The sequence below is a fragment of the Aplidium turbinatum genome, chromosome 3, assembly GCF_918807975.1.
Source record: "Aplidium turbinatum chromosome 3, kaAplTurb1.1, whole genome shotgun sequence".
Classification (NCBI taxonomy): domain Eukaryota; kingdom Metazoa; phylum Chordata; class Ascidiacea; order Aplousobranchia; family Polyclinidae; genus Aplidium; species Aplidium turbinatum.
In genome coordinates, this window is record NC_137474.1 from 34402662 (window position 1) to 34428749 (window position 26088).

General features: G+C 39.8%; 1 protein-coding gene across 1 annotated transcript; it reads left to right on the top strand.

Annotated features, from left to right (window-relative positions):
- The first annotated feature begins 15971 nt into the window (after positions 1 to 15971).
- On the top strand, positions 15972 to 23270 carry LOC145767463 (uncharacterized). Its single transcript, XM_082579288.1, has 6 exons — positions 15972 to 16312; positions 16965 to 17105; positions 17499 to 17608; positions 18596 to 18737; positions 19491 to 19563; positions 20599 to 23270. The coding sequence occupies exons 1-6, from the start codon at positions 16208 to 16210 to the stop codon at positions 21387 to 21389; spliced, it is 1362 nt and encodes a 453-aa protein (XP_082435414.1). The 5' UTR covers positions 15972 to 16207; the 3' UTR covers positions 21390 to 23270.
- Positions 23271 to 26088: the final 2818 nt, after the last annotated feature.

Here is a 26088-nt window from a genome sequence, read left to right on the forward strand (position 1 = left end):
TTCATAAAATAACTAAAATTATAACCATCAAACAATGAAAAAAATTCCATTAATTATCTATTTCATAAAACTTCAATTCAGTTTATTGGTTTGTTGGTGATAAACAAACAAGAAGTACATACAAATTGAGTGTCTATCAGCACAACAGGATGGCAACAAAAGGCCTGTAATGTCATCTATGTCAGCTGCCACCCTAGCCTGTTGCAGGTAGCCTAACACAGTAATAAAAAAAAATAAAAAAGAACTAACACTTTTAAAACAAACAATCACACTACGAACAAACACAAAACAAATAATCACACTAAAACGGAAATATTAACACCATATATATACAGAAAAAACGAAGAATTAGCCTATCAACATTAAAGAAAACATGAATTAATCACCATATTGACCTTGTACTTGGCTATAAAGACATTATATATATGTATTATCTTTCAATGCAATACCGGCAGGGGAGACCGGGGATAGTTCGGACGCGAGGATACCTCGGATAAAGCATTTCACATCACAGTAGAGTATTGTTAAATCATGTTTACCAAAGCTTTGTGGCTCCATTACAAATCAGGATAAAGTTTGCAAATATGTCTAGTTTTCTTAGAAAGTTGAGGTCAAAAAAGTAACTTCATCAGTGATATCAAGATTACAAAATTGTACGTGTATTGTCGTGTAAGGTTATAATTCCGTTGCAGTTAACCAAAATAAACTTTTATTGATTGAGGTAGTAGTTAGAAAGCAATACTCAGATAAGCAAGTGATGATTTTGACCAGCAATTAATCAGGTAGCCATATTTTCTTCATTTTCCTGTAATCACGTGGTCGGAAATACTTCGGACACAATGGCCGAAGTATCCCCGTGGAAAAAATCAAACTTAATTTCAGATCTTTTGAATATATAATTTATTGTATTACCGTGTAAAGACATAATGGTTCAGACACATGAAAGAAAAACAAATATTCTGTAATAACTGTCAAATCAACTCAAAACGTCTGCATAAAAGTGCTGTCCAAAATGACCCCAGGCATGTCCGAAATTACCCCGGTACCGGGGTGACTTCGGACATTTGAGTACCATAGAGATTATGATTTTTATTTAAGCATTTTCGGTTTGTTGAAACAAACGATACTCCTATCCCTTTTCGGCAAAGCTTTACGGTTTACAACAAAATAACATTTACAATCTTGCTGTGTAATTTAAAAAAAATATGGGCTGTTTTCGAAAAATCGTCCGAGCTATCCTGGGTCTCCTCTATGTATAAAATCTAAGACAGGGAATAGAAACTATTATTATAAGGTCCAATAGGTTGCAAGACGATACAATTGGTAGATTCAAGCATTACACATCTTACTACAACAACGTATCCTCAGCAGAAAATGACAATATTTAAGGTTATTTGTCTGCATGGACTACCGGTACCACTGGAACAACTTCAACAGTGACACAAGCACTTACCCTTGAACCTCACAGTCATAAACCTTTTACTATGAGCCATTATCAAAGTCAAATGTGCTTCTGAGGTGTGTCAAATGAGAGATTCATTGGCCAAGCTCTGAACCAACGTGTCACTCACATAAACTACAGTATATGGAAACAGAAAAAATACCGGTATCAAACAAGCAAGCTTTCGTTTTATCGTTTGTAGTTGATGATCGATGATGAATTGGCAGCAACCAGATGTCTATGGCAGCAACTCACTCCAAGCTTCATGCTTGAGTGACGAGAGGAATCACCATATTATTTTACTTCCCCTCACTGGCCTGGAACAAAAAAGATACCACAGTCAGATGAAATAAGATAATCGCACACTGTAGCCTATTTGTGAAAAATTTTAATACAATTATCTGATTGATGCATTTAACAAATTTGCTCAGGAAAATAGGCTTATCATGAATGAGCATTTTATTGGGTGCTCTTTCACAATTCGTCCAGTTGATTAACTGGATGATGACGTCATTATACGTCACACACGTTGGAATAAACTATTATAAACAAGGTTGAATACTGAAAAGTTTGAGTGTTCATCAGGACAATTATCGTTTCTAGCACTAGTTGCTACGTTCATCTGATGAAATTGAAAGTAAAATTAACAACAAACAAGATGGTTCATTGCTTCACTGACGTTTCGCGCACCATGACAATGCGCATCCTCAGAGCGAATAACATACAAAATAAAATTTCACCAGGTTGTATACTGTAGTGCGATTGAAGGCAAGAAAAAACAAAACACGCAATATTTTAAAAAAATTGGCCAATGATGTGTGAGTGGTTACTTTCCTCGTTAAATTACGTAAAAACTTCCAACAATAGACATAAAAATTCGAAGCGGTGACGACCAACAGAAAAAGTGCGATTGAAGGCAAGAGAAATAGAACACAATGTTTTAAAGATTGGCTAATGATGTGCGGTTACTTTCGACGTTAAATTACGTAAAAACTTCCAACAATAAACATAAATTCGAAGCACTGAAGACCACTAGAATTTCCAGTGGTCTTCAGTGCTTCGAATTTATGTTTATTGTTGGAAGTTTTTACGTAATTTAACGTCGAAAGTAACCGCACATCATTAGCCAATCTTTAAAACATTGTGTTCTATTTCTCTAGCCTTCAATCGCACTTTTTCTGTTGGTCGTCACCGCTTCGAATTTTTATGTCTATTGTTGGAAGTTTTTACGTAATTTTGCCGCAAGGACTTTTGCCGCACCCTGATACCAATCTGTTCATGAGAAGAGAGCAATGGTGTCATGCCTTTCGTCAAGATAGCTGCATCACCAGGGGAAGCAACACAAACAACTGTTGTGAAGCAACAATTAAAATCATCAAAGATGTTGTCTTCAATAGGTAGGTTTTCAATGGTTATGTAACTTTAAATGTAAAAAACGAAAAGAAATGTTCATATTAGCAAACAGCTGTGCCTACATCAAGCTGCTATACAACTAATTAATACAATCGCATGTGTTTTCAGGTGCAAAGCATACAACCCTTGTCAACTGTTGCAATTCGTTGTTGAGATTTACAGTACTTACTTCTCAAATGGAATACTAAGTATTGTTTTTAATAAGGCAAAACGACCTACCTTAAAACTGACAGTCCTTCCAGCCAGCAGCATCACAAAAGTACACACAGCTTCTGGACTATACGAAGTTGGAAGTGAAACTACTGAAGGGCGTTCCTACATTGTAGATGCTTTGGTAGGTACTTGCTCTTGTCCTATTGGCATATGTTGAAAATTATGCAAGCATCAGTCCAGTGTTATTTTGCATGAACAACTGACTCCAAATCATCTGTATAGAGGCACGCCTGAAGAGAAGAGACGGTATGTGTATATTGCCCTTGGTGATACACACAGCATCAGTTCGAGTTTCTTCGAAAGCTCAATGCTGTGTGGTGGTGAGAATTCTTTGGAAAAAAGTAGTGAAACTGTTTCTGAAGGTAGTTCGACTGCAATTCAAGCTGAACACTCTTCTGAGCAGGAACTTGCATTCGAAGGAAATGATGCAGTACGTAGGCCAACGTGCGTGGATGCCACTGTCGTGAATGAGGAAAGTCTTGAGCGAACAATGTCACTACTGAAGAAAAAATTAGGCTATGCACTTTCCTCCAAAGAAGCAACAGAAGCTATCCAGAAATTCAATTCGACACTGGAAAAAATTAAAACTCCCTCTCAGCTACTTTCGCTGTTACATTCTTCACATGCCAATGCCGTCCCGTTTAAAAATTCAGGAAGAAAAATTCAGTGCCAACCTGCCTCCATATCTCGACGTCCACAGGGAGCCCCAAGAGGTGCTGCTCCACTTGGAAAAGGACGGAAGCCTTCATGTCTTACATGCCCACCTTCCAAACGTTCTAGAAATCTAACATTTAACATTAAGAAAAACCAGCCAAATGCCACCGGACATTAATTCTTACCCTTTCTATCAAACCAGGCAACAACAACTCAAGGGTTAGGGTCAGCGGAAACTGCAAAAAAATATTTGCGGAAACTGCGATCAGCGAGGGTTAGGGTTAGAGAGCATAGATTACTCGATGGTTAGAGTTAGGTAAGCGGAAACTGCAATTAGCGGAAACTACGGAAAAATGTTTGCGGAAACTGCGATCAGCGAGGGTTAGGGTTAAAGCATAGATATCTTAAATATAGATATGCAACTCAGTGGTGCGTAACGATGTTTGAAGGCTAACAGCGTAGCTATGGCTGTATGCATTGACTTCAAACTTGGCACAGCAAAACAACTTTATTTTTAATATATTTTTTTGGTTTTTGTTTAAATAAAACTTTCTTCGTTTTCAAGTTGACGTATGGATTGCTTGTGATGACGTCACATTCTCGTTCCGCATGGACTGCTTTATGGAGATTCTGGCAATTGAAAACGAATCACAGTCACAGAGGGTAGCCTACCTCTAAATACCCATTGTCTGGCATTGTAGGCATTGTCGGGCATTGTCAGGCATTGTCGGCTTTTTGGGGGGTTGTGGAGCATTTTCAGGGGTTGTCGAACATTTTCAGGGGTTTCAGGTATTGTAGAGTAGGCTAACTACTTTCAGGCATTGTTGGGAATTTCTAGGCATTGTGTAGGATTTCCAGGCATTGTCGATCATTATCAGTGGTTGACAGGCTTGTGAGGCATTGTCGAACATTTTCAGGCATTATCGAACATATTCAGGGGTTGTCGAACATTTTCAGGGGTTGTCAGGCATTGTAGAGTAGCTACTTTCAGGCATTGTTGGGAATTTCCAAGCATTGTCTAGGATTTCCAGGCATTGTCGATCAATATCAGTGTTTGACAGGTTTGGTAGTCATTATGGAACATTTTCAGGCATTGTCGAACATTTTCAGGGATTGTCGAGCATTTTCAGGGGTTGTCAGGCATTGTAGAGTAGCTACTTTCAGACATTTGTTTGGAATTTCCAGGCATTGTCTAGGATTTCCAGGCATTGTCGATCAATATCAGTGTTCGACAGGTTTGGTAGTCATTATGGAACATTTTCAGGGATCGTCGAACATTTTCAGGGGTTGTCAGGCGTTGTAGAGTACCGTAGCTACTTTCAGGCATTGTTGAGAATTTCCAGGCATTGTCTAGGATTTCCAGGCATTGTTGATCATTATTAGTGGTTGACAGGTTTGTCAGGCATTGTCGAACATTTTCAGGGGTTGTCGAGCATTTTCAGGGGTAGTCAGGCATTCTAGATTAAGCTACTTTCAGGCATTGTTGGGCATTTCCTAGCATTGTCTAGGATTTCCAGGCATTGTCGATCATCATTGGTTTTTGACACGTTTGTCAGGCATTGTCGAACATTTTCATGCATTTTTATTCTCAGCTCTGCATGCGCAGCAGAATGATCCCTTTCCATTTTGCGTAGGTTGTAAACGTATTTACAGTATACACAAACACAGCAGCGTTTAAATGATCTGGCTATCATAAGTATCGACAATGCCTGACAAACCTGTCAAAACCTGGTAATGATCGACAACCCAAGAAAACGTTCGACAATGCCTAACAAACCTATCTAACATTGAATATGTTCGACAATGCCTGAAGATGTCCGACAATCAGTGGCGTAGCTAGGGGGGGAAGGAGGGGCGGACCGCCCCGGGCGGCACGTCTGGGGGCGGCACTTTCAGACTGCGATTTTTGATTTTGATTATAATCTGATGAAAACGCATTTCATTTTCACACAGGGCCGGATTTAACTGATGGAGGGCCCGGGGGCACTTTTAGATCAGGAGCCCCCGTGCAAAAAAATTCGCCTACGGCGCGAAACACCCCCTCGACGTCTACAGTAGCATCAATCCAGCACTGCACAGCATTTTGCAGAAACCACAAAAGCTAAAAGAAAAAAACTAACACGAAATCACATTTTTTTTACGTAGGGGGCCGTTTAAAAGTCGGGGGTCCGGGGTACCTGCACCCTCTGCCCCCCCCTAAATCCTAGACAATGCCTTGAAATTACCAACAATGCCTGAAAGTAGCTACTCTACAATGCCTGACAACCCCTGAAAATGCTCGAAAACCCCTGAAAATGTTCGACGATCCCTGAAAATGTTCCATAATGACTACCAAACTAGTCAACCACTGATATTGATCAACAATGCCTGGAAATCCTAGACAATGCCTGGAAATTCCCAACAATGCCTGAAAGTAACTACTCTACAATGCCTGACAACCCCTGAAAATGTTTGGCAATGCCTGAAAATGTTCTATAATGCCTAACAAACTCGTCAACCACTGATAATGATCGACAATGCCTGGAAATCCTACACAATGCCTGAAAGTAGCTACTCTACAATGCCTGACAACCCCTGAAAATGCTTGAAAATTTCCGACAATGCCTAACAACAAGCCTGTCAACCATTGATAAGTAGGTAAAGACCTTTTTTGGAGCTGTAGTTTCAGGACAAGCTGAAGTTTTATTCAATTAATCTACTGAGTGTTACCAAAATTAAAGTTACTGCTGGCTACCGAAAGCTGTGCTATAGCATTTGTTAGCCTAGTTATGGTGTGTACCAAACATTAAAATTGTCTTGGTTTGGCGGTTGGATCCGTGATGCTAATGAAGCTGTCTCAGCAGGGGGGAGGATGCCTCCTGCCCTCAAATTTTCTCTGGATGGGGGGCAATGGTGCCCTTTTAAGGTCATGTAAGCTACTGCACATTTTGCAATATAGGCTAACAACTTCTGCTATTCGCTTTTAGCCAAATTATAGGGCCTATAGCCTACAGTAGGCCCACACAAATTATCCCGTGGACACATTTTATACTTTGCAGCAGATTGTGATGCTATGAATGGGAAATTTACTTTTCGTTTCTTGTTCAAGCTATTTCAATCATTCATCTGTCTCACATTTCGACTTTCATGGCTAATAACGGGAAAACGAACGAGTTGCCCAGCATTATCGCTACCGTATATTTCACTCTACAATCGTTCCGGCGCCCCTCTATCTCAGGTTTGTAAACTGCCTACAACAAGCTTTAATGAGTCACTGGAAATAAGCTTAAATGGTAGTTCCAACGATCATGAAACAGAAGTTGCATAATCTACGTGAAGAAAGATTATTGTCTTGATTTTTCATAGTAGGCTATTCTGTGAAAACTTGAAATATACGCCAAACAAAATATTCCAAAGGAGCTCAAAAGCCGCCACTCGCCAAGCCCAAACCGTACAATAATAGCCTACCATAGATACGCTAGCCAAGCTGGCAACCTTGATTGTTGATTGTGTCCATAAAGTCAGTCGAGCGTGACGATAATTCCACGATTGCTGAGTTGCATATCTATATATAAGATATCTATGGTTAAAGCATAGATTACTCTATGGATAGAGTTAGGGTAAAGGTTAGCGAAAACTGCGGAAAAATGTTTGCGGAAACTACGGAAAAATGTTTGCGAAAATTGCAATAAGTTAGGGTTACAGCAAAGATTACTCTAAGCTAAGGGTTAGCGGAAACTGCGGTTAGCAGAAACTACGGAAAAATGTTTGCAAAAACTGCGATCAGTGAGGGTTAGAGCATAGATTAGTCTATGGTTAGAGTTAGGGTTAGCGGAAGTGCAGAAAACTGTTTTCAGAAACTGCGATCAGCGAAGGTTAGTGTTAGGGTGAGGGTTACGGTTAGCGGAAACTGCGATTAGCGACTTCGGCTTTGTGCTATCTTTCTCTCGATCATTTCAGGGGGAAAATTTTAAAATGTTTGCGGAAACTGCGATCAGCGACTTCCGCTTTTTTATTTTTTTCTCTCGATCTTTTTAGGGTACGAACTAGGGGTACGAACTGTTCAGGGTATGAACTAGGTTGTATCCTTCTAGCGCGCATCTAGAAAATGTTAATGCTGTATCCCTTAGCTTCCATTTAGGCAGAAAATCTTTGTACTTTTACGTTGCTTCAACGATTGATGACATTGATTCAGTGTAACAAAGGTGAAGTATTAACAAAGGTACGGTAAGCTAGGGTGGCAGCTGACATACGGTAGATGACCTTACAGATCTTTTGTTGCCATCCTGTTGTGCTGATAGACACTCAATTTGTATATACAGTAGAACTTTGATAACTCGTCACCTCAGAGGGAACAGAAAAAGTGACGACTTACGCGAACTGACGACCAATGCAAACACAGCTAAATTTTGCCATTGTTTCACGTCGCATTAAATTCTTGGTGCTCCGTGACTTAATTAAATGCGATAGTGGTAAAGTGAGACAAAGAGGAAAGCGAGAAAAAATTTGATTACGGTACACAATAAAGTACAGTACAGTAATAACGCACTTAACAGCTTAACTGAAGAGCACAGATATTTTTGACTGCGTTTTGCTTGCAAGTGTCTTGTCAACCAAGTAGTCATGCATTTTTGATAGTGAGCTTGCGGATTCACCACTGTCTTCTTGGCATGACATATAGTGTTGGAGCTTTCCAACCATCTGCAAAGCTTTTGTAGATGGAAGTGGCACAGGCTCTTCTTCCTCTTGAGCCGCGCACATGCTGAACAGCGCTTCTCTTATCGGCAACAGCCAACAGAGCACGTGCGCGCACACTCGCAATTGACCAGACCAACAATCCAAAACATACTCCACTCATGTGCGTCTTCTGTCTGGCCCGATAGAGTGTGTGCGTGCACACGTCTTAGCGCAGTAATTTCTTCTCAAAAGAGTTTGTATATGTCACGTCAGCATTTGGGTGAATGACAACTTAGACGAATTTTACGGCCCAGGGGAAGAAAAACAGTGACGACATAATCGAATTGACGAATTATGCGATGACCAGTGACCACTTAACCGAACATGATTGTGTAGGCTACTAAGGATAGGCTTTCTTCCGGGACTTGGCAATCATTGACGACTTGGGCAAACTGACGAGTTTTCCGAAGACGAGTTATCTAAGTTCTGTACTTTCTGTTTTTTTATCGCTGGTTTTACAATAAACTGAACTGAATTCTTCGCTAAGAATGAATGGGAGTGGCAGGCCTCAAAATTCACGGCGGACATGTCCGTCACAGCAGGTGATGTTCGTGGGAAGTATCATCTATATTGGTCATATTTGTCCGCCGAGAAATAACACAGAAACTAGCGATACAAATCGTCATTGCATAGCACAAACAATTGTTGCTAGAATATAATTTCTTGCGCATCTAGAAAAAGTGAATACTGTATCTCTTATCTTTCATTCAATCAAAAAAACTTTCGATATTTACGTTGCTTTAACAACTGATGACATTAAATCAGCGTAACAAAGGTGATTTCTTCGCTAAAAATCGATGGGAGTACGATAGCCTACTTCTACACTAATCACGCGCAACTTAGTTCAAGTCTTACGTCACAATGTCTGGCTTTGATCTCCGAGTAATATTGATAAGGCAAGGTTGGTCAGGGTTGCCAGATGGCCTTTTTTTAGGCCAAATTTCAAAAATCTGGCCTTTTTAAATTGCAGTTATCTTAAAAAAATTGATGCAAATAAGGCCAGAAAATCTGGCCTTATTTGGCCCTTTTTATGGCTGCAAATTTTGACCAGTTTAGAAAGTATTTTAAGTAAATTGCAAATAAAAGTATCACTTATCATCACTTAAAGCCTGAACTACAGTATATCCTTTTTAATTACTAAGTAGAGAATGTGTTAGCTGTGGACAGGGTGGTTCTATTGAGTTGAACCGGGTTTCGGGACTATTGCCAAGTAGCCTAAGTAATTAGTGAAGTCTCTTAGCTTAGTCAGCAGTCAGTAGCCTACATAGTACCAACAGCATAGTAAGGTGTAAGCAACTGATTCTGTAAACCATCTAAAAACTTCATAAACCTGCTGATTATAGGGTAATAATAATAGAAAGAACCAATTTTATCAGAAACAGTTATATTTTAATCATTTTTTTGAAAGGTTAAGGTATAGCCTATTCTCCAAGTATTGAAAATGATTAAGTATACAGTAAGTAAGGCATACTGATGATGAATTAAAGTGATAATGGTTTCTAGTTTTTCTGCTACTACAGTAATTGTTTATTAAATAGATTATGCAAACGAACCGGTCATTATGCTCTGACAGTGTTAAATTATTTTCTGCTATGCTTGATCGTTAAATGGCATTTACAAAAAAATATTTTTATAAAGTTGTTAGCGTTTATTTAGCCTTAATACAAGTAAATAAAAATTTGGCCTTATTTTATAATGAATTTGACCTTACTATAGCTTGAGTATCTGGTAACCCTGAGGTTGGTTACAAAATTAGGTTATCCGAGTAGGCACCTGGCTAGTACAGCAAGATGCAGCAAAGTTTGTTTAGTTTTGGTATTGTATTACAGTAAGAAAGAAAAGGCCCAGGGAAAATCCACTTTCGCTCACATGACACGCAAAAATAAACTTGAAGAAAAAAGCCTAGTGAAAGTTTGCACAGCAGAAAATAAGTAGCATTAGTGTAGAAATTTTCCAATTCGTGCCCAGAGCATTGTGACGCAAGAAGTCGCATGGCGTCGTTCGGTGGAAGTTAATCAGTTATGCGGCGTAAGCAGCTACACGGCGCTTTGACTTCAAGCGCACGTCGTTGGTCTGATGAAAGCCTTTCAGAGTGAGTTTGCTGAATTTTTAAACAGCCTTCTAAATCGTAGCTATAGTTCTCAAATGGCGAAGACTTATCAAGATAAAGTGATTAAGCATGACGATCGATCGACGCTAAACCTGGTGTGTCGGGTCCCACGAATTACCCATAAGCCCCATAAGTACCCATAAGCACCATAAGTCGCGTCGAATTACCCATAAGTCGCGTCGAATTACCCATACGCCCCATAAGTCGCGTCGAATTACCCATAAGCCCCATAAGTAGCGTCGAATTACCCATAAGCCCCATAAGTCGCGTCGAATTACCCATAAGCCCCATAAGTCGCGTCGAATTACCCATAAGCCCCGTAAGTCGCGTCGAATTACCCATAAGCCCCATAAGTCGCGTCGAATTACCCATAGGCACCATAAGTAGCATTGAATTACATAGAAGTAACGTCGAATTACCCATAAGCCTGTATAGTGTAGAGTGTAGTCTATAGCCGTCTAGAAGCCTAGTAGTCGGCTGCATAGCCGAGTGGTGAGGAGCACTGGCTGGACGTTCCAAAATATAGTTCGACACCGCTCAAGAGCAGGACACTTGAAGGCATGCCTAAAGGTGGACACGAAGATTGGCTTCGTTGCCTTCCCGTCCGCTTATGTGTAATCTGCAGTTTGCTGCAGCAGATGGAGTGTTTTGTCCGATAAAACACCTTAACATTGGACAATTTTCCCTATGAACCAGGGGACTGCAGCATAGCAATCGTTCTCGCACTCAGCTAGAGACTTAATTCTTGCTTTGAACTTGATAATAAAGAAAAAAAAGAATAATGGCAAGGGTGGGAATCAAACCCGTGTCACCAAATTCAATAACCTTTGCCTTAACCACTCAGCCACGCAAGAGCTCATGAAATCTTCGCTTAATTTGTTTATATGGGTAATGTTTCGAGAACGCTCACAATATTATCAGTTTAGTTTGTTTTTATTTCTGACCATCACAACGAAAAAACAATACACGACAAACTTAGCACAGATCTATAAAAGGTAGAAGCGACAAAACGCGGACGTTATAACGTGCACAATACCAAAGCCTGCAGATTACATATACGCTGACATGAGGCGTAAGTAATTCCACGTTGCTTATGGGTAATTCGACGCGACGTATGGGTAGGGTTGCCAGATGTTCACTATTTTAGTGAACAAATCACTATTTTAAGAAAATGTTCACTGTAAACTATTTTGCTAATAGTTGACAATTAATTTTTGTCTACAATTCTGTCAATATATTTTAGCCAATAGCCATGGATTAACCAGTGACTACACACTTCTGCTGCTTAGAAAGTAAAAGCACATGAGTCTGGTGCTTTGAGGAAAAACCCCTAATATGCTACCCCAGTGTAATTTCGCCAAAGCCAGGCTTGGCCAGCACGAAGTCCAAAAGTGGAGTGTACACTGTACAGCCAAGGTAGCTGACAAACTGAAAGCCACTAGCCTGAGCAACTAACAGCCTAGAAGTTTGGCTATTTAACTGTTTGTTTATAGAGTGTGTAGGCCAGCTACTCAATCATGTGTGATGTGGCTAATAAGTGAAGAATTAAGATCATCGCTGGAAAAGTGGACTAACTTCTTTCAGAAAGAAACTGTACCTAAATTGTTAAAATTTGTCCAGTATACAATGTCTATCCCTGTATATAATGCCAATGTTGAGAGAATTTTCAGTGTTATGGGTAACATATGGACAGATGAGCGCAGTGGCGTAGCCAAGGGGGAGTGTTTTGGGGGTTACTACCCCCCCCCCCCTTTGTCACGCGTGTGACATATTGAGAATGATGCTTTCAGTCTCTATGCCTCAAAACAAAGTTTGCCTAATTTTAACCGAAACTGCATTAAAAGAGCGAGTTTTGCCAATACCAAACACTTAAATATCTCAGCTGGGAATTAGCAACAAGAAAACATAGAGACATAGCTCTATTATCGAAAAATGCCCAAGAAATAATGATCTTATCCTTTTGCTATGCCACCAGACAGCACCATTTTACAGGAATATTTATACCCACATTTTGGTTGAAAATGCTCTCAGAATGCACCAAATTCAAAGTCATTTTTCAAAATTTTCTGGGGGAGGCCCCCCAGACCCCCCGCCACTGGGTGTCGCCTTTGGCGAAGACGCCGTCGGGCCTCGCCCGCCGGCCGTCAACCCCTCCCCCTTTCACAATTCCTGGCTACGCCACTGCTTTGAGAACATTGAGGATGCGGTCACGCGCTTTCAAAATGTTCACTATTTTGAGGAAAAATATCTGGCAACCCTACTAATGGGGCATTTGGGTAATTCGACTCGCGTCGAATTACCCATAAGTCGCGTCGAATTACCCATAAGCAACGTAGAATTACTTACGCTTTCATGTCAGCGTATATGTAATCTGCAAGTCGCTGTTGCGACTTGCGATCGTGTCACTTGTTTGTTTGTTTGTTTGTTTGTTTGTCTTAAACTGATTGTCCTGCTTTGGTATCATGCACGTTATAACGTCCGCGTTTTGTCGCTTCTACCTTTTATAGACCTATGAACCAGGTGACTGCAGCATAGCAATCGTTCTCGCACTCAGCTAGAGACTTAATTCTTGCTTTGAACTTGATAATTAAAGAAAAAAAGAATATTGGCAAGGGTGGGAATCAAACCCGTGTCACCAAATTCAATAGCCTTTGCCTTAACCACTCAGCCACGCAAGAGCTCGCGAAATCTTCGCTTAATTTGGTTTATATGGGTAATGTTTCGAGAACGTTCACAATATTATCAGTTTAGTTTGTTTTTATTTCTGACCATCACAACGAAAAAACAATATACGACAAACTTAGCAGAGGTCTATAAAAGGTAGAAGCGACAAAACGCGGACGTTATAACGTGCATGATACCAAAGCAGGACAATCAGTTTAAGTGACACGATCGCAAGTCGCAACAGCGACTTGCAGATTGCATATACGCTGACATGAAGGCGTAAGTAATTCCACGTTGCTTATGGGTAATTCGACGCGAGTCGAATTACCCATAAGCCCCATAAGTCGCGTCGAATTACCCAAATGCCCCATAAGTCGCGTCGAATTACCCATAAGCAACGTGGAATTACTTACGCCTCATGTCAGCGTATATGTAATCTGCAGGCTTTGGTATTGTGCACGTTATAACGTCCGCGTTTTGTCGCTTCTACCTTTTATAGATCTGTGCTAAGTTTGTCGTGTATTGTTTTTTCGTTGTGATGGTCAGAAATAAAAACAAACTAAACTGATAATATTGTGAGCGTTCTCGAAACATTACCGATATAAACAAATTAAGCGAAGGTTTCACGAGCTCTTGCGTGGCTGAGTGGTTAAGGCAAAGGCTATTGAATTTGGTGACACGGGTTTGATTCCCACCCTTGCCATTATTCTTTTTTTTTCTTTAATTATCAAGTTTAAAGCAAGAATTAAGTCTTTGGCTGAGTGCGAGAACGATTGCCATGCTGCAGTCACCTGGTTCATAGGGAAAATTGTCCAATGTTAAGGTGTTTTATCGGACAAAACACTCCATCTGCTGCAGCAAACTGCAGATTACACATAAGCGGACGGGAAGGCAACGAAGCCAATCTTTGTGTCCACCTTTAGGCATGCCTTCAAGTGTCCTGCTCTTGAGCGGTGTAGAACTATATTTTGGAACGCCCAGCCAGTGCTCCTCACCACTCGGCTATGCAACCGACTACTAGGCTTCTAGACGGCTATAGACTACACTCTACACTATACAGGCTTATGGGTAATTCGACGTTACTTCTAGGTAATTCAATGCTACTTATGGTGCCTATGGGTAATTCGACGCGACTTACGGGGCTTATGGGTAATTCGACGCGACTTATGGGGCTTATGGGTAATTCGACGCGACTTATGGGGCGTATGGGTAATTCGACGCGACTTATGGGTACTTATGGGTAATTCGACGCGACTTATGGGGCTTATGGGTACTTATGGTGCTTATGGGTACTTATGGGTAATTCGTGGGACCGGGTGTGTCCACAGTGAGACTTAATTTGTCCGCCGAGATAGCTGCTCAGACCGGACACGTTTGTCCGCCGTCAACAAAAACGAGTTTTGAGGCCTGAGTGGGCTACGTACTTCTACACTAATCAGCGCAATTTAGTTCAAGTCTTACATCACAATGTCTGGCTTTGATTTCCGAGTATTATTGATAGGCTACTTTGGCAAGGTTGGTTAGAAAGTTAGATTATACGAGTAGGCTAAGTTTTGGTATTACAGGAAGAAAGAAAAGGCCCAGGGAAAATTCTATAAGTGACAATGAATAAGATGAGCGGAGCCGGAACCTACTTGCTCTTCATCACTTTCGCTCACAATCATGACACCCAAAAACAAACCTAAGGGAAAAAGCCAGTGATATGTTTAAATCTTCAAGCGCAGGTTGTTGGTCTGATAAAAGCCTTTAAGAGTGACTTTGCTGAAATTTTAAAAAGTATTCTAAACCGTAGATATAGTTCAAGATAAAGTAATTAAGCATGACGATCGACGTTAAAACTGGTGTGTCCTCCGTGAGACTTAATTTGTCCGCCGAGATAGCTTCCCAGACCGGACTCGATTGTCCGCCTTCTACAGAATCGAATTTCGGGACCGGCAAACTATTTCGTCCCCTGAAAAGTTCGAGAGAAATTTTGAAATTGGTTACGACAGTAGGGGCTCAATGCGTTCCTACAATCCATCCTCTTCTTACCTCAACCATGATTGCAATTGTTTCTGATATTTTTATTTATTGCGTAATGCGTATGCCTTGATTCAGTGAGTTGGGATAAAAGCTGAAATTTTGTACACACTTAATTCTTAACGATTTAACTTAAATCCAAAATCACACATTCCTCTAGCTTGCTTTACCAAATACTGAACCCAACACAAAGGCAAATGATGTCCAGAAACAATGGCTCCCCACACGCGGCAAAAAGCGACAATCTGTTGTGAAATCTCATGGCAGCCAGGCAAGCCATGTCACGCACAACACAGAAACAACACAAATTCAATGTCAACAAAATTCATCACAATTTCAATTCTAATCAAGAGGGCAATTGACTTGTCAGAACAAAAATGTTTGCGGCAACTCCGATCAGCAACTTTGGCTCTGTTGTATTTTTTCAGGGGATGAAATAGGTTGCACCCTAAAATTTCAATGATTAACTCAAGGGGAAAATTTTAAAATGTTCTGTTTTTTCTTTAGATCTTACCAATTTGCATCAAGTCACCTTGTGGTGGGATGTTCTTGTGACAGGTCGCCTGTGGTCAATTGTCCAACGACAGGTCAGCCGCAACAGGATGTCTTGTTCCCCTTCAGGGATTTACCACACATCATTTGGAACATTTATATATATCTCAGTCTTAAAGCTTGGTGCTACCAGCTACATCCAATGGCTCCTCCAAACTCTTTGCATTGTAGCTTGTTGTTACGGTGAACAATTGAAATCAGTTCATTATGCTTTTGTACAAATTGTCGAAAACTATGTTTCAAAAAGCAAATTCTTTTTTGAAAAAATCATCATCCATTTCAACAGGGCACAGAGTCAAGATTGCTAAAGTTTTTAGCTTTGTTTTTATAAAGAAAATTAATTTTATTTGAAAGTTTACAGATCAGTAATTGTTGCTGTTGTAAATAACTGAACTAAGATACTGTAATAGCCCTAACGGTATATCATGTCCAATTTTCAACAACACATAAGTCAAGAGATTAAAGAACTTTTGGAATCAACTTCTGGCCATGAAAACTCAGATAATTTGCTGCATCATGACATACAACAAGTAAGTCAAGAATGATGTGTTATGTGCTGGTGTTGTTAAACAGCTTTCAAATTTTTGTGCGTATGGTGGCGATTTCACACTGCAAAATCTTGCTGAGTGCTGAGGAGGGTAAATTTGATTCAACTTTTTTCACAAGCAAAGTTGGTAATCAAAAAGCTGATCAAAAAGTTGGTAATCAAAAATCAAAAAGCGTCTTCTGACAGGTGTCAAACCCACAACGATGCTTGATATGAATGACTTGGTTGAAACATGTCTTGTAATACAAGCAAATTTATTTTCACTCGAGTCAGTTCAATTATAAACAGCTAAAAATCAATTTCAATCAGCTAGTAGATCATCTTGTTAAGCTTATTCAAATAGAAGTTGGTAGCCTAAGCATCAAAAAGTGCTTTTGGTATGCATATGGAATTGAGGTACCTTGTCTTTTATGAACCTAGGCTATTCAGTATATATCCATGAAGCAATAAATATTCTGTGATTGCAAAGGACCTTAATTTAGTGGTAGAATCTTTGCACAGACAGTTGGAAGTTGTCTTAATGTTGTAGTGATCCATGAGTCATCAAAACTATTGAAAGGGAACTGGTCTATATATATATACCTAGCCAAGTTTTCAAAATATTGGGAAGCATGAACATTTTTAACATTTTACAGATTAAAAGCAACATAATAGCCACTTTTGGGAATCACATCAATGGGCTTCAATTGAAAGAACAGTGGCTTCTTCAGCAAGTTGATTCTGTTCATGCATGTTGCTTGCAAACACTGCAAACTAATGCAGAGCAACTGACGGAGGTAAACTGTTGTCAAATTGTCATTCAATTACAGTATATATTTGGTTTCTGACATATTGGTCTTTATCGTGTGTCACACAGCCACTAGCCCAAAGCATCACTCAAGTTTTGATTGTTGTAAACATTTTGTGACAATAAAATGTCATTGTATGCCAGTTTTATAAGTTATAATAATCTTGGGGGATATTCTATAACTAAAAACGTATGCATTGAATGTTTGATGGTCGTTATCTTTTTTTTACCACACATTATCTTTTTACCACACTTAACCTTGCTGTGTTCTAAGAACTCAATTGACTGCACTATAGAGAAAACGTTAATTATAAATCTTAAAATAGCGTATTTTTGTGTGTTAAGATTTTCTTTGAAGCTAATGAAACTTTTACTTTTTCAGATTGAAGATCAACTGGGTTATCTATTGGATTTGGTTCAACCTAAACAAGCAACAGAAAGCAAAAGCTTTAATGTGTACATCGAAAGTATTTTTAAAGCTTTACATTCCTTGTAAGTTAGTTTTGAGTATGTCTTAATTACCTTTAAAGGATTTTAATATACATAAATGATTAAATTAGCAGTTGTGCTTTACAGTGTTATGGTTAAAATATTGGCTTGTGGCAAGTGGCATCCAAACATGGGCCTACAAGAGCGGTAGTTTCGGAGGCCTTTTAACGACTTCTTGGTGGCCATCGCCGCCGGGAGCTTTGAGGCAGGCCTATAAATGTCTAAATCTGTTTGTTTTTACAACTGCTTGCCAATTGCAGCTCTGGTGTGCACTGTGCAGCTCCATTTATGTTATATATACTTTTCTAATTTTGTGGATTGCGTTCATTGACAAGGCGTACTGCGCAAATTCCAACAGAACTGTAGTTGACCTTTATCACATATGATACTAATGGCAATAGGAGAAAATGATGCAAAATTGAGGCCATACTGCTGTGCTTTATACTTGAACAGAACACTAAAAGAGGAGCATGACAATAAAAAGTTATACTGTGATTACGTATCATATATTAGAAAAATAAATCATCTAAACAGTACCTATGAGTTGATATAGGTTTTGGATTGAAATTGATTGATTGAATCTTTATCCTCGGACTGGGAAAGCTTCTTGCAGAGCTTAATCCTGGCAGTTTCGCATACTTGTAGAGGCTTTGAATCACTGACGCAGGCCCGGTCACCGAGATTGACAGAGTGGAGTTTCCGATTGTTGAAGTCTTGTTGCCGGGGAATTATTCCATCCATTAGATGCCGCTGAATGGAGAGCAGTCCTTAACGTGCGTGGCTCAAGCGCACACCCCGAGAGTCGAACCAGCGCGGCTTGATCTTGAAGCTTCTTCGTTCCAGAAGTCACGCGCTAACCAACTGAGCTATCGGGGCAGATAGATCTGGATTAAAATTCACTTAATAATTTCTGGATTAAATAAGAGATGATCTGAATGAAAATGCACCTGGTACTTTTAAATGTGCATTTCAATACAACGTAATTTGTAGAATGGAAGATGAAGATCAATATAATATTCCATCTTCCATTGAAATTGATCAACGCGGCACTTCTGTAGCAAATGGATCAGAATTAGGTTCTGATCATTCCTGGTGCTTCGCTGACAGCATTGGATCTGCTTCGCCAGCAGAGGTGAGTGAAATGATAGAAAGAAAACTAGAATTCCTAGAGCTAGATCCACCAGAGTTAACCAGATATTATTTGTTCAAAGCTGACATTTTGCAATGCAGAAGATAAGAATTCATGTATTATGTATCCATACAACATGCGTGCTTTTAAATGCTGTTTGTGAACAATGTGCTAGAAACAAAAGTACTTTTTGCACCAGTCAGCCAAAGTTGCAATAAAGGTTTTGCTGGCTGGGCAAGAAATCCATTTGAGTTATGCAAACAAAGCATTGCTTACAATTGCATTAATCTTTTAATCGTGTGTTGTTGATTAAACGTTAGCCAACGTTTGTTTGTCTGTATTTGACCATCTGCTGCAACAACTTGCGTTAGCTGTCAAACCTGTTCCAACCAGCAAACCAAACGTTTTTTTTACTTTTATTCAACGTCTGCGTACGTAAAATGGGCAGGTTTGTTTGTGCTGAGTGACCTCACCACACGCATTCATCTTATTTACAGAAATGCTACGTGCGCCGTCTTGCTTGTGTTATGGCTGCTTAGTTTTGATTTGTGACGCGTTTCCGATCTTTGAATGGCTGCCAGCCATTTTATATCACTGGTCTTTGGCCTAGTTTTGTGCAGACAGGATTCGAATCACTAAAGCAACGTTTCAGTCGAAGTTTAATTAAGCATTGAAGTGCAATTATTTGGCGGAGATTATTTGCTGTTATAATCAAGTCGTTTTACTTCCTAATAAAAGTACATATTAACCTTTCAGCCTGTGGACTGTGAGAGCTGTGTAGGTATTCCATTGGACGTAGAAGATCTCAGCAAAAACTTGTGCTTGATCGGTAAGTGACATGCGTTGAGGTAATAACTTAAAGAATTGAAAGATCGCCATGGTCCTAGATGCCACATCTGTCCTTTTTTACATGTAAACTGACTTACTGGCGTGGTTGTGTATACTATTACTATGGCAATTGGGACAGCTGATACTAAAGTGGCCCAAGTCAAAAACAGTGATTTTGAGATCATTGAGTTTGGAGATTCGCGCTGTGGCCTGTGATGGACATTGCCGCTGAAAGTTTGCAATTATTATTAATCTTCATGAAGTGGCAATGTTTGTCGTAGCTTGGGTCATAGAACTCGATGATCTCAAAATCACTGTTTTTGACTTAAACCACTTTAGAATCAGCTGTCCCAATTTCTTCAGCAAGTCAAATCATGCAAGTTACATAATTTTCCCATCGTAGTGCAGCCTTTTCATAAACTTTGTAAAAATTTAATTTCAAGTCTTGAAATTACGCCCTTTCCAAAGTGAGTGCACCCAGTGTTCGCATCACTCCCAGTACGCTGCATGAGTACTTTATGCATATTAATCTCCACAAATCAAATCTTTCGCTTCCAATAACTTTTACTCAGTGTCTATCATGAAAATGTAAACTTTGCCAGACTGTTTGTTAATTATTTGATAAAACTACCATTCAACGTTTTGTAGACAGAGAAAACTTTTTCTCGAACCGTTGAAAATTTCATGATCAGATCACCGCTTCAATGCGTGATGGAAATCTACAGATAAATCTGCTTCAGGCATTGCAGAGTGCAAAGACAGTGTTGAAGAACGCGTTTTCGAATATTAAATTCTCATCAGTGCAACTAACGTACTGTAGTTTCGTATTATCTGTTTGTTAATTAATTACCGTTCTGGCTCGATTTAGTCATCCTAGTCAACGATTTGGAAGGGATACAATAAAATGCTGTTCTTCCTGGCAACGTCTACACGCGTTGAATTAATGTACAAAAGTACTGTTTTTGTAGCTGGGTGAGTTAACATGCCACATGAACGAAGCATTATTTCACATCTCATAACTGTTTTCTTTGTTTAGAAAAGTTCATGCAAAAATCGGTCATGTCGCTGAACGACGTATGCATGGCAGATGAAATGTGTGGCAATATTTCCGAGTGTGTCAATTGTCAGCCATGCAACGGCGACCATGAAGCAGAAAGAGAAGAGAATCCTTACGTAACTGCAATTGATCACGCGTTGAAAAGCATCATATTGCAACAGTCTACTGTCACGGAGGAGAAGCAGCCTATCACTAAACTGCAGGAAGGAAATGATCTTACCAGTTGTCAGCCAATTCAACTAGTTAGGTCGTTGCAAGAAGAGATTGACCGAATTGTTGCTGGTGAGAGCAAATCTCAATCCAGAATGGAATCTCCAAGAATTCCATCCATCGCTCCGTGGTCGGCCAACTTGCTGGCTGCTCAAATAGCTGATATTGTTCAGAGTTCTTTACCCACTGTTCAATTGGAAGCACCCAACATTCAAGTTCTTGACTTGGTATCGCAGGTGGATGCCATAGTGAGCGGAGAATCGTTTTTGAGAGACGAATCTTCACTCACCGTCACCAAAGGAACTGAAGCTTTCATGTCAGACGACTTTTTTCTTGAGACCAACTACCAGGGAAAGGTTTCCGACCCAACTATGAGAGCAACACTAGCCTTGTCTAAGATTCTTGCAGATTGCAGCATCACTTCCACCTCGCCTTTGAGACCCAGCGACCAAACTAAAACATATGAGGAAGGGCAAAATGATAACTGCGTTGCAAAAGGAGACGGGTGGAGCGTGGTTGAACAAGTTCACGGCTTGGTAACGGAAATTCTGAATTCTTAAGTTGCATTTTTCTTTACCGTGAACATTTTACGGGGATCAAAAGTACCGATTGCTCTCTTTCTATTTGCGGCCTTTAAATATGGGTTGTCTAACATCATAATGTCTTTCTTGACAAAGCTGGCCACCTTTTCTTGCAGTTGTGACTAAGCATATTTTCCATATCATTATACGTATGTTTCGTAAATATCCGGTTGTGGAAAGTACTCATATTTATAAGATGCAAATGAGAGAAATGTTACAGCCACACAACTACCAATTCCCAGACAATAAATCAGTCTTTTTTTACATTGGTTCAACGTCTGTAAAAAACGACTAATTTGCTGTCTGGGTTACTTCTGTGTTATAAAGTCGTGTTGTTGCTGTTACACTCCTGAAGGTGGACGCAAGCTTTCCTCTTTTCCGTCCGCTTAGTTAATTGATATCTTTACTAACCAGGTATTAGCCTAGATACGACTGCTGCTTCATCCTCTTTGAAAGACAAATTGTGCCAGATCCCACTGGTCTAAAGAGTTAACGAACGATTACAGTATTATTAGCAATGATTGAATTTTCTTTGTGAAACTAGGGCAGTGCAAATTTTTGTCTTATTACAATAGCCATTAAATAGATTTCATTCTTTTGCACAAATCGCCGGAGATAAAGGTGACAGCTAGACAAAGGTATTCCCTAAAGAACCTACATTTCTATTTCTCCCAGCTTTTATTTTGACTGCAGTGCGTACATAGAAGTCAAATCATGCTGTGATCCAGTCTGTACTCAATGATATTTTAGCGTGGGATGTAGAAATTGACCTTTTTCGTACATTTTTTTTTATTAAACTAACGAAATTAGACGTGGTTAATCTCAAGCAACAACAATTAAATTCGGAGCTTGAATGGTGAGGGAAAGAATTTAGTTAAATAATACCCTGTGCATTTCCGAAAGAGGACTGCTTTTTTAACTGAGCTTTGTTGAAATACCATGCAGTAGCTGCAAATAGCGTCTTGATTTTGTTCATGGTCAATATGCATTTGTCAAGTACGGATTGCAATTTTGGCGACTTGATTTAGTCCCACCAATCTCACTGCAGCTCCGGGAATTCGATTTTTAGTGTTTCCTGCAGTCCGTTTTATTTTTGCATTACGTTGCATTGGCGTACCTTTTTCGATTACGGTACGCTGCATTAGTGTACAGCAAATAGGATCACCATTAGCCACAGACCCTTACTCAAGTCTTCTGTCCTTTCATGAGTTTTTAGCTTACCAATGTAACATGTCATAAGCGTCCAGTACTATGGGTTTAACTGATACAAAAAAGTAAGACTAGCAAAGGAACTTTTATGTGATATTATTTTGTATCGGAGCTTGTACATGTAATTTTTGCGTTCATGTATGAAAACAGAAACTATGAATACTGAAAAGTTTGGGTGTTCATCAGGACAATTATCGTTTCTAGCACTAGTTGCAACGTTCATCTTATGAACGTTAAATGATAACAGAAACTATGTCCAACTTGCGTTTGAATTCGAAGTGTGTGTAAAACTGTTTAGATTTGATCCACCAACAGAGAGTGTCAGTTGATAAGTGTGAGCGTTACCAATTACCATACGTTCAGTCACTGCAATGTGCAATCACAATCCACAGATCATAACGTGATATTTAAAGGATGTTAACTGTCTTGGTGCCGTATGCATTTGTTACAAAATAACTTTTTTCATTGTACATACAGTAGGCCTACTTTATTCAGCTTACAGTCAAAACGATACTTTTACCTCTGTACAGTCATCTAGCCGATGTTATGCGTAGAATACGTTCGCAAATAACCTTATGTACATGCGATGCTTTTATCGATGAAGTGTATTTCGATTTGGAGACGTGTTAATAAAACAATTGTATTTTGTTGTTTTCTGGTGTGGTAGCCTATTAGCAAATCACTTAAAAGCTTATCTCCTTCTTTGCTTTACTCTTTTCAGAACCAGAGCATTTTGTGTACGACAGGCTGCCGAACTAGACAGCATTTAACTTAATAATGATGTTATGGTTTTATTGATTGTCGCTTTACAACTGTTAAGGTCTTTTCGCGACAGTGCTCATTTTTAATTTTATATTAGGTTTACAATGTCATCACATTATTTTGCGACTTATTGTCACTTTGTTATGGAAGAAAGAACTTAGTCGGTGCCGTTTTTAATGTCTTCGGTTTGACCCGACCTGGATTCGATCTCAGATCTACCAGAGCCGAAACCACTCTGCCACTGAGCTGATGTTTCAATTTAATGTCCATTGAACAAAACGAACACTTGGTACATTCAAGACATTTGTGATCCTGATTAAAAATGCATTCGCCATAAAAACATGAAAAATGTTTATCATTTTACTCAAAAAACGGCGACATAAATGAGGCTGGTTATTATAAACCGGTCTTAATAAGCTCTAGTATTAAAGGACGTAGCCACGGGAAGCTTGGAGAAACTCCCCCTAAAGAAATCAAATTATGTTTCACCGAAGCAACTTAAACCAATGCACTTGTTACGGATTGAGAATATACAAAATCTTTCCATAGATAAATTACCTACCAGTGTGATTAGCTTTATTAACCAAATTCAAAAATGCATTGGTGAGTTTGCGTGGGTGAGCCACTGAGCTGTTTTGGGTGATTTAATTGTGTGAAAGTGTAAACTACAATTTATCAAACCCCAGTCACCGGTAGCCTACGTTACGTAGATGAAGGGCAAGATGTGAATTTATATCACTTTTTTTGTATTAGTAGCCGACTTGGCTAAGAACGGTAAAACTTTTAAGTTGGCCAATTTGTTCACAATGTCCTCTGCCCTGGCGCCTGCTGGTTTTGTTGGCTCTTTCTTTGTTTCCACAAAGATAAGAGTTAAACTGACTGCTAAAGCGGTGGTTGAATATGTTACTATTGATTAATCGAGCCTCTGCTCCACATTTTTATTTGAATTTTGTTTGCCACGAGAGCCAAATTATCCTTAAATAGTTGACTCTCTTCCTCGTGGTAGACCCCAATTTTATTTGCTCTGCCTACTGGCAGACCGGGTTTAAGAGTCAAGTACCTGCGCCGAGGTCGCGTGAGGAAGACGTGGGCGCCGCCCGGCGGTCAATTACTGCGTCCACACGCGACGGGTCGCAGGCCATCTTTCTGGGCTATGCAGAAAGAGCCTGTCTCCCTGGCCCGCTCCGCCATTCTAAATTTGCGGACGGGTCATGTAACGTTTTCGATCCACACTCTCCCTCCACAGGTACCTCGACTCCCCAGCCTGGCCCCCGCGACCTAAGCTGGTGGACTTACCCCTCCGGGTGCATCGTCACCCCTAAATCACGCCGCTCCCCGCCGCCGCGGGGTGTGGCAGGCCGGTTTCTGAAAGTCTTCGACCTGGCTATGTTTGTTTGTGCTCTCTCGCCGTGTCAATTATTTGTACCCGTGCGCTGTTGATGCAAATAAAACAGTTTAACACTAGTGGTGCGATACTGACGAGCCCAGCCTCATGGGCGAAACACGGTGTCTATCGCTGTCAATTCTTGCTACAGATCGGCTGCCGAGAAACAATTTGTATTTAAGTTACAAATTTAATTGTAGATGGCTATAAACACTTCTCTATTTGTCTCTGAGGGTGGCAGAATTGACTATGCGTATTTACTGAAAAGCCTGACAGATATTTTTTACATTGATTCAACATTTGACGTTGGTTGGCATAACAATTTATGTGCAGCGAAATATCAATACAATTAAGGTCATAATAGAAATAATCGACATTCAGAGACAGTTTGTAGATTACTTTATGGACTGATTTATTGGTATAGAGATTAAGCTGTCTACAATTATTTTTTCTTTTATTGGTGAACCAGCGCTTGTTGGCCTAAATCAAGCTAAAATTAAAAACAGGGTCAGACCGTGAATGTCAATTAATACCACAACTCATCTTGCTGTGCTAGTCCCAAGGTCAAAAGAACTGATTTTGGTAGCCTAAGCTGCAAAATCAATGTCAAACGTTTTTGTTATCCGCTCAAAACACACTACGGTGATTCTGACAACTCTAAACGGAACACCCCCTAGTCCAAATTTACAACAGCATGACAAACCAAAACTTTAACCAACTGATTCACATTAAAAAAAAACTTTATCTGTTTATGCAACTTGCTTTCAAATAGCGGCACCTATTGAGTGGAATAAATCAGTCAACAAGCAGAAACTTTACTTTGCCAATCTCGGTGACAGGGCCTGCGTCAGTAGTTGAAAGCTTCTGCAAGCATGCAAAACAGCCAGATTTAGCTCTCAGTCTCAAAGAAGCTTTTTCAGTCTGAGGATAAAGATTTCCACAACCAAGCAATATTAATGATAACTGCAATCAGTGAGAAGCTGGTAGCCCACATTTTTTTTTTTATAAAATAACATTAAAATTCTTTATTATGAATTATATAAGAATAACAGAGATTCATAGTGTGAAGAAGGGGTGTTCTTCCCGGCCATCAGCACAGCATCACTCGCTAGAACAGCGAGCAGCAGTAACGCTTCGCTAACCATAACGGTGTAGCTTCCACGCTAGCCATTAAGACCTCCAATAAATGATAAGTTTCTGGGCAGCCGATTGTAGCATCGAATATACCGCGATAGACACGTGTTTCGCCCATGAGGCTGGGCGGTCGATTACCCTAGTGGCAAGAATACGGTGCGATACTGATGAGCCCAGCCTCATGGGCGA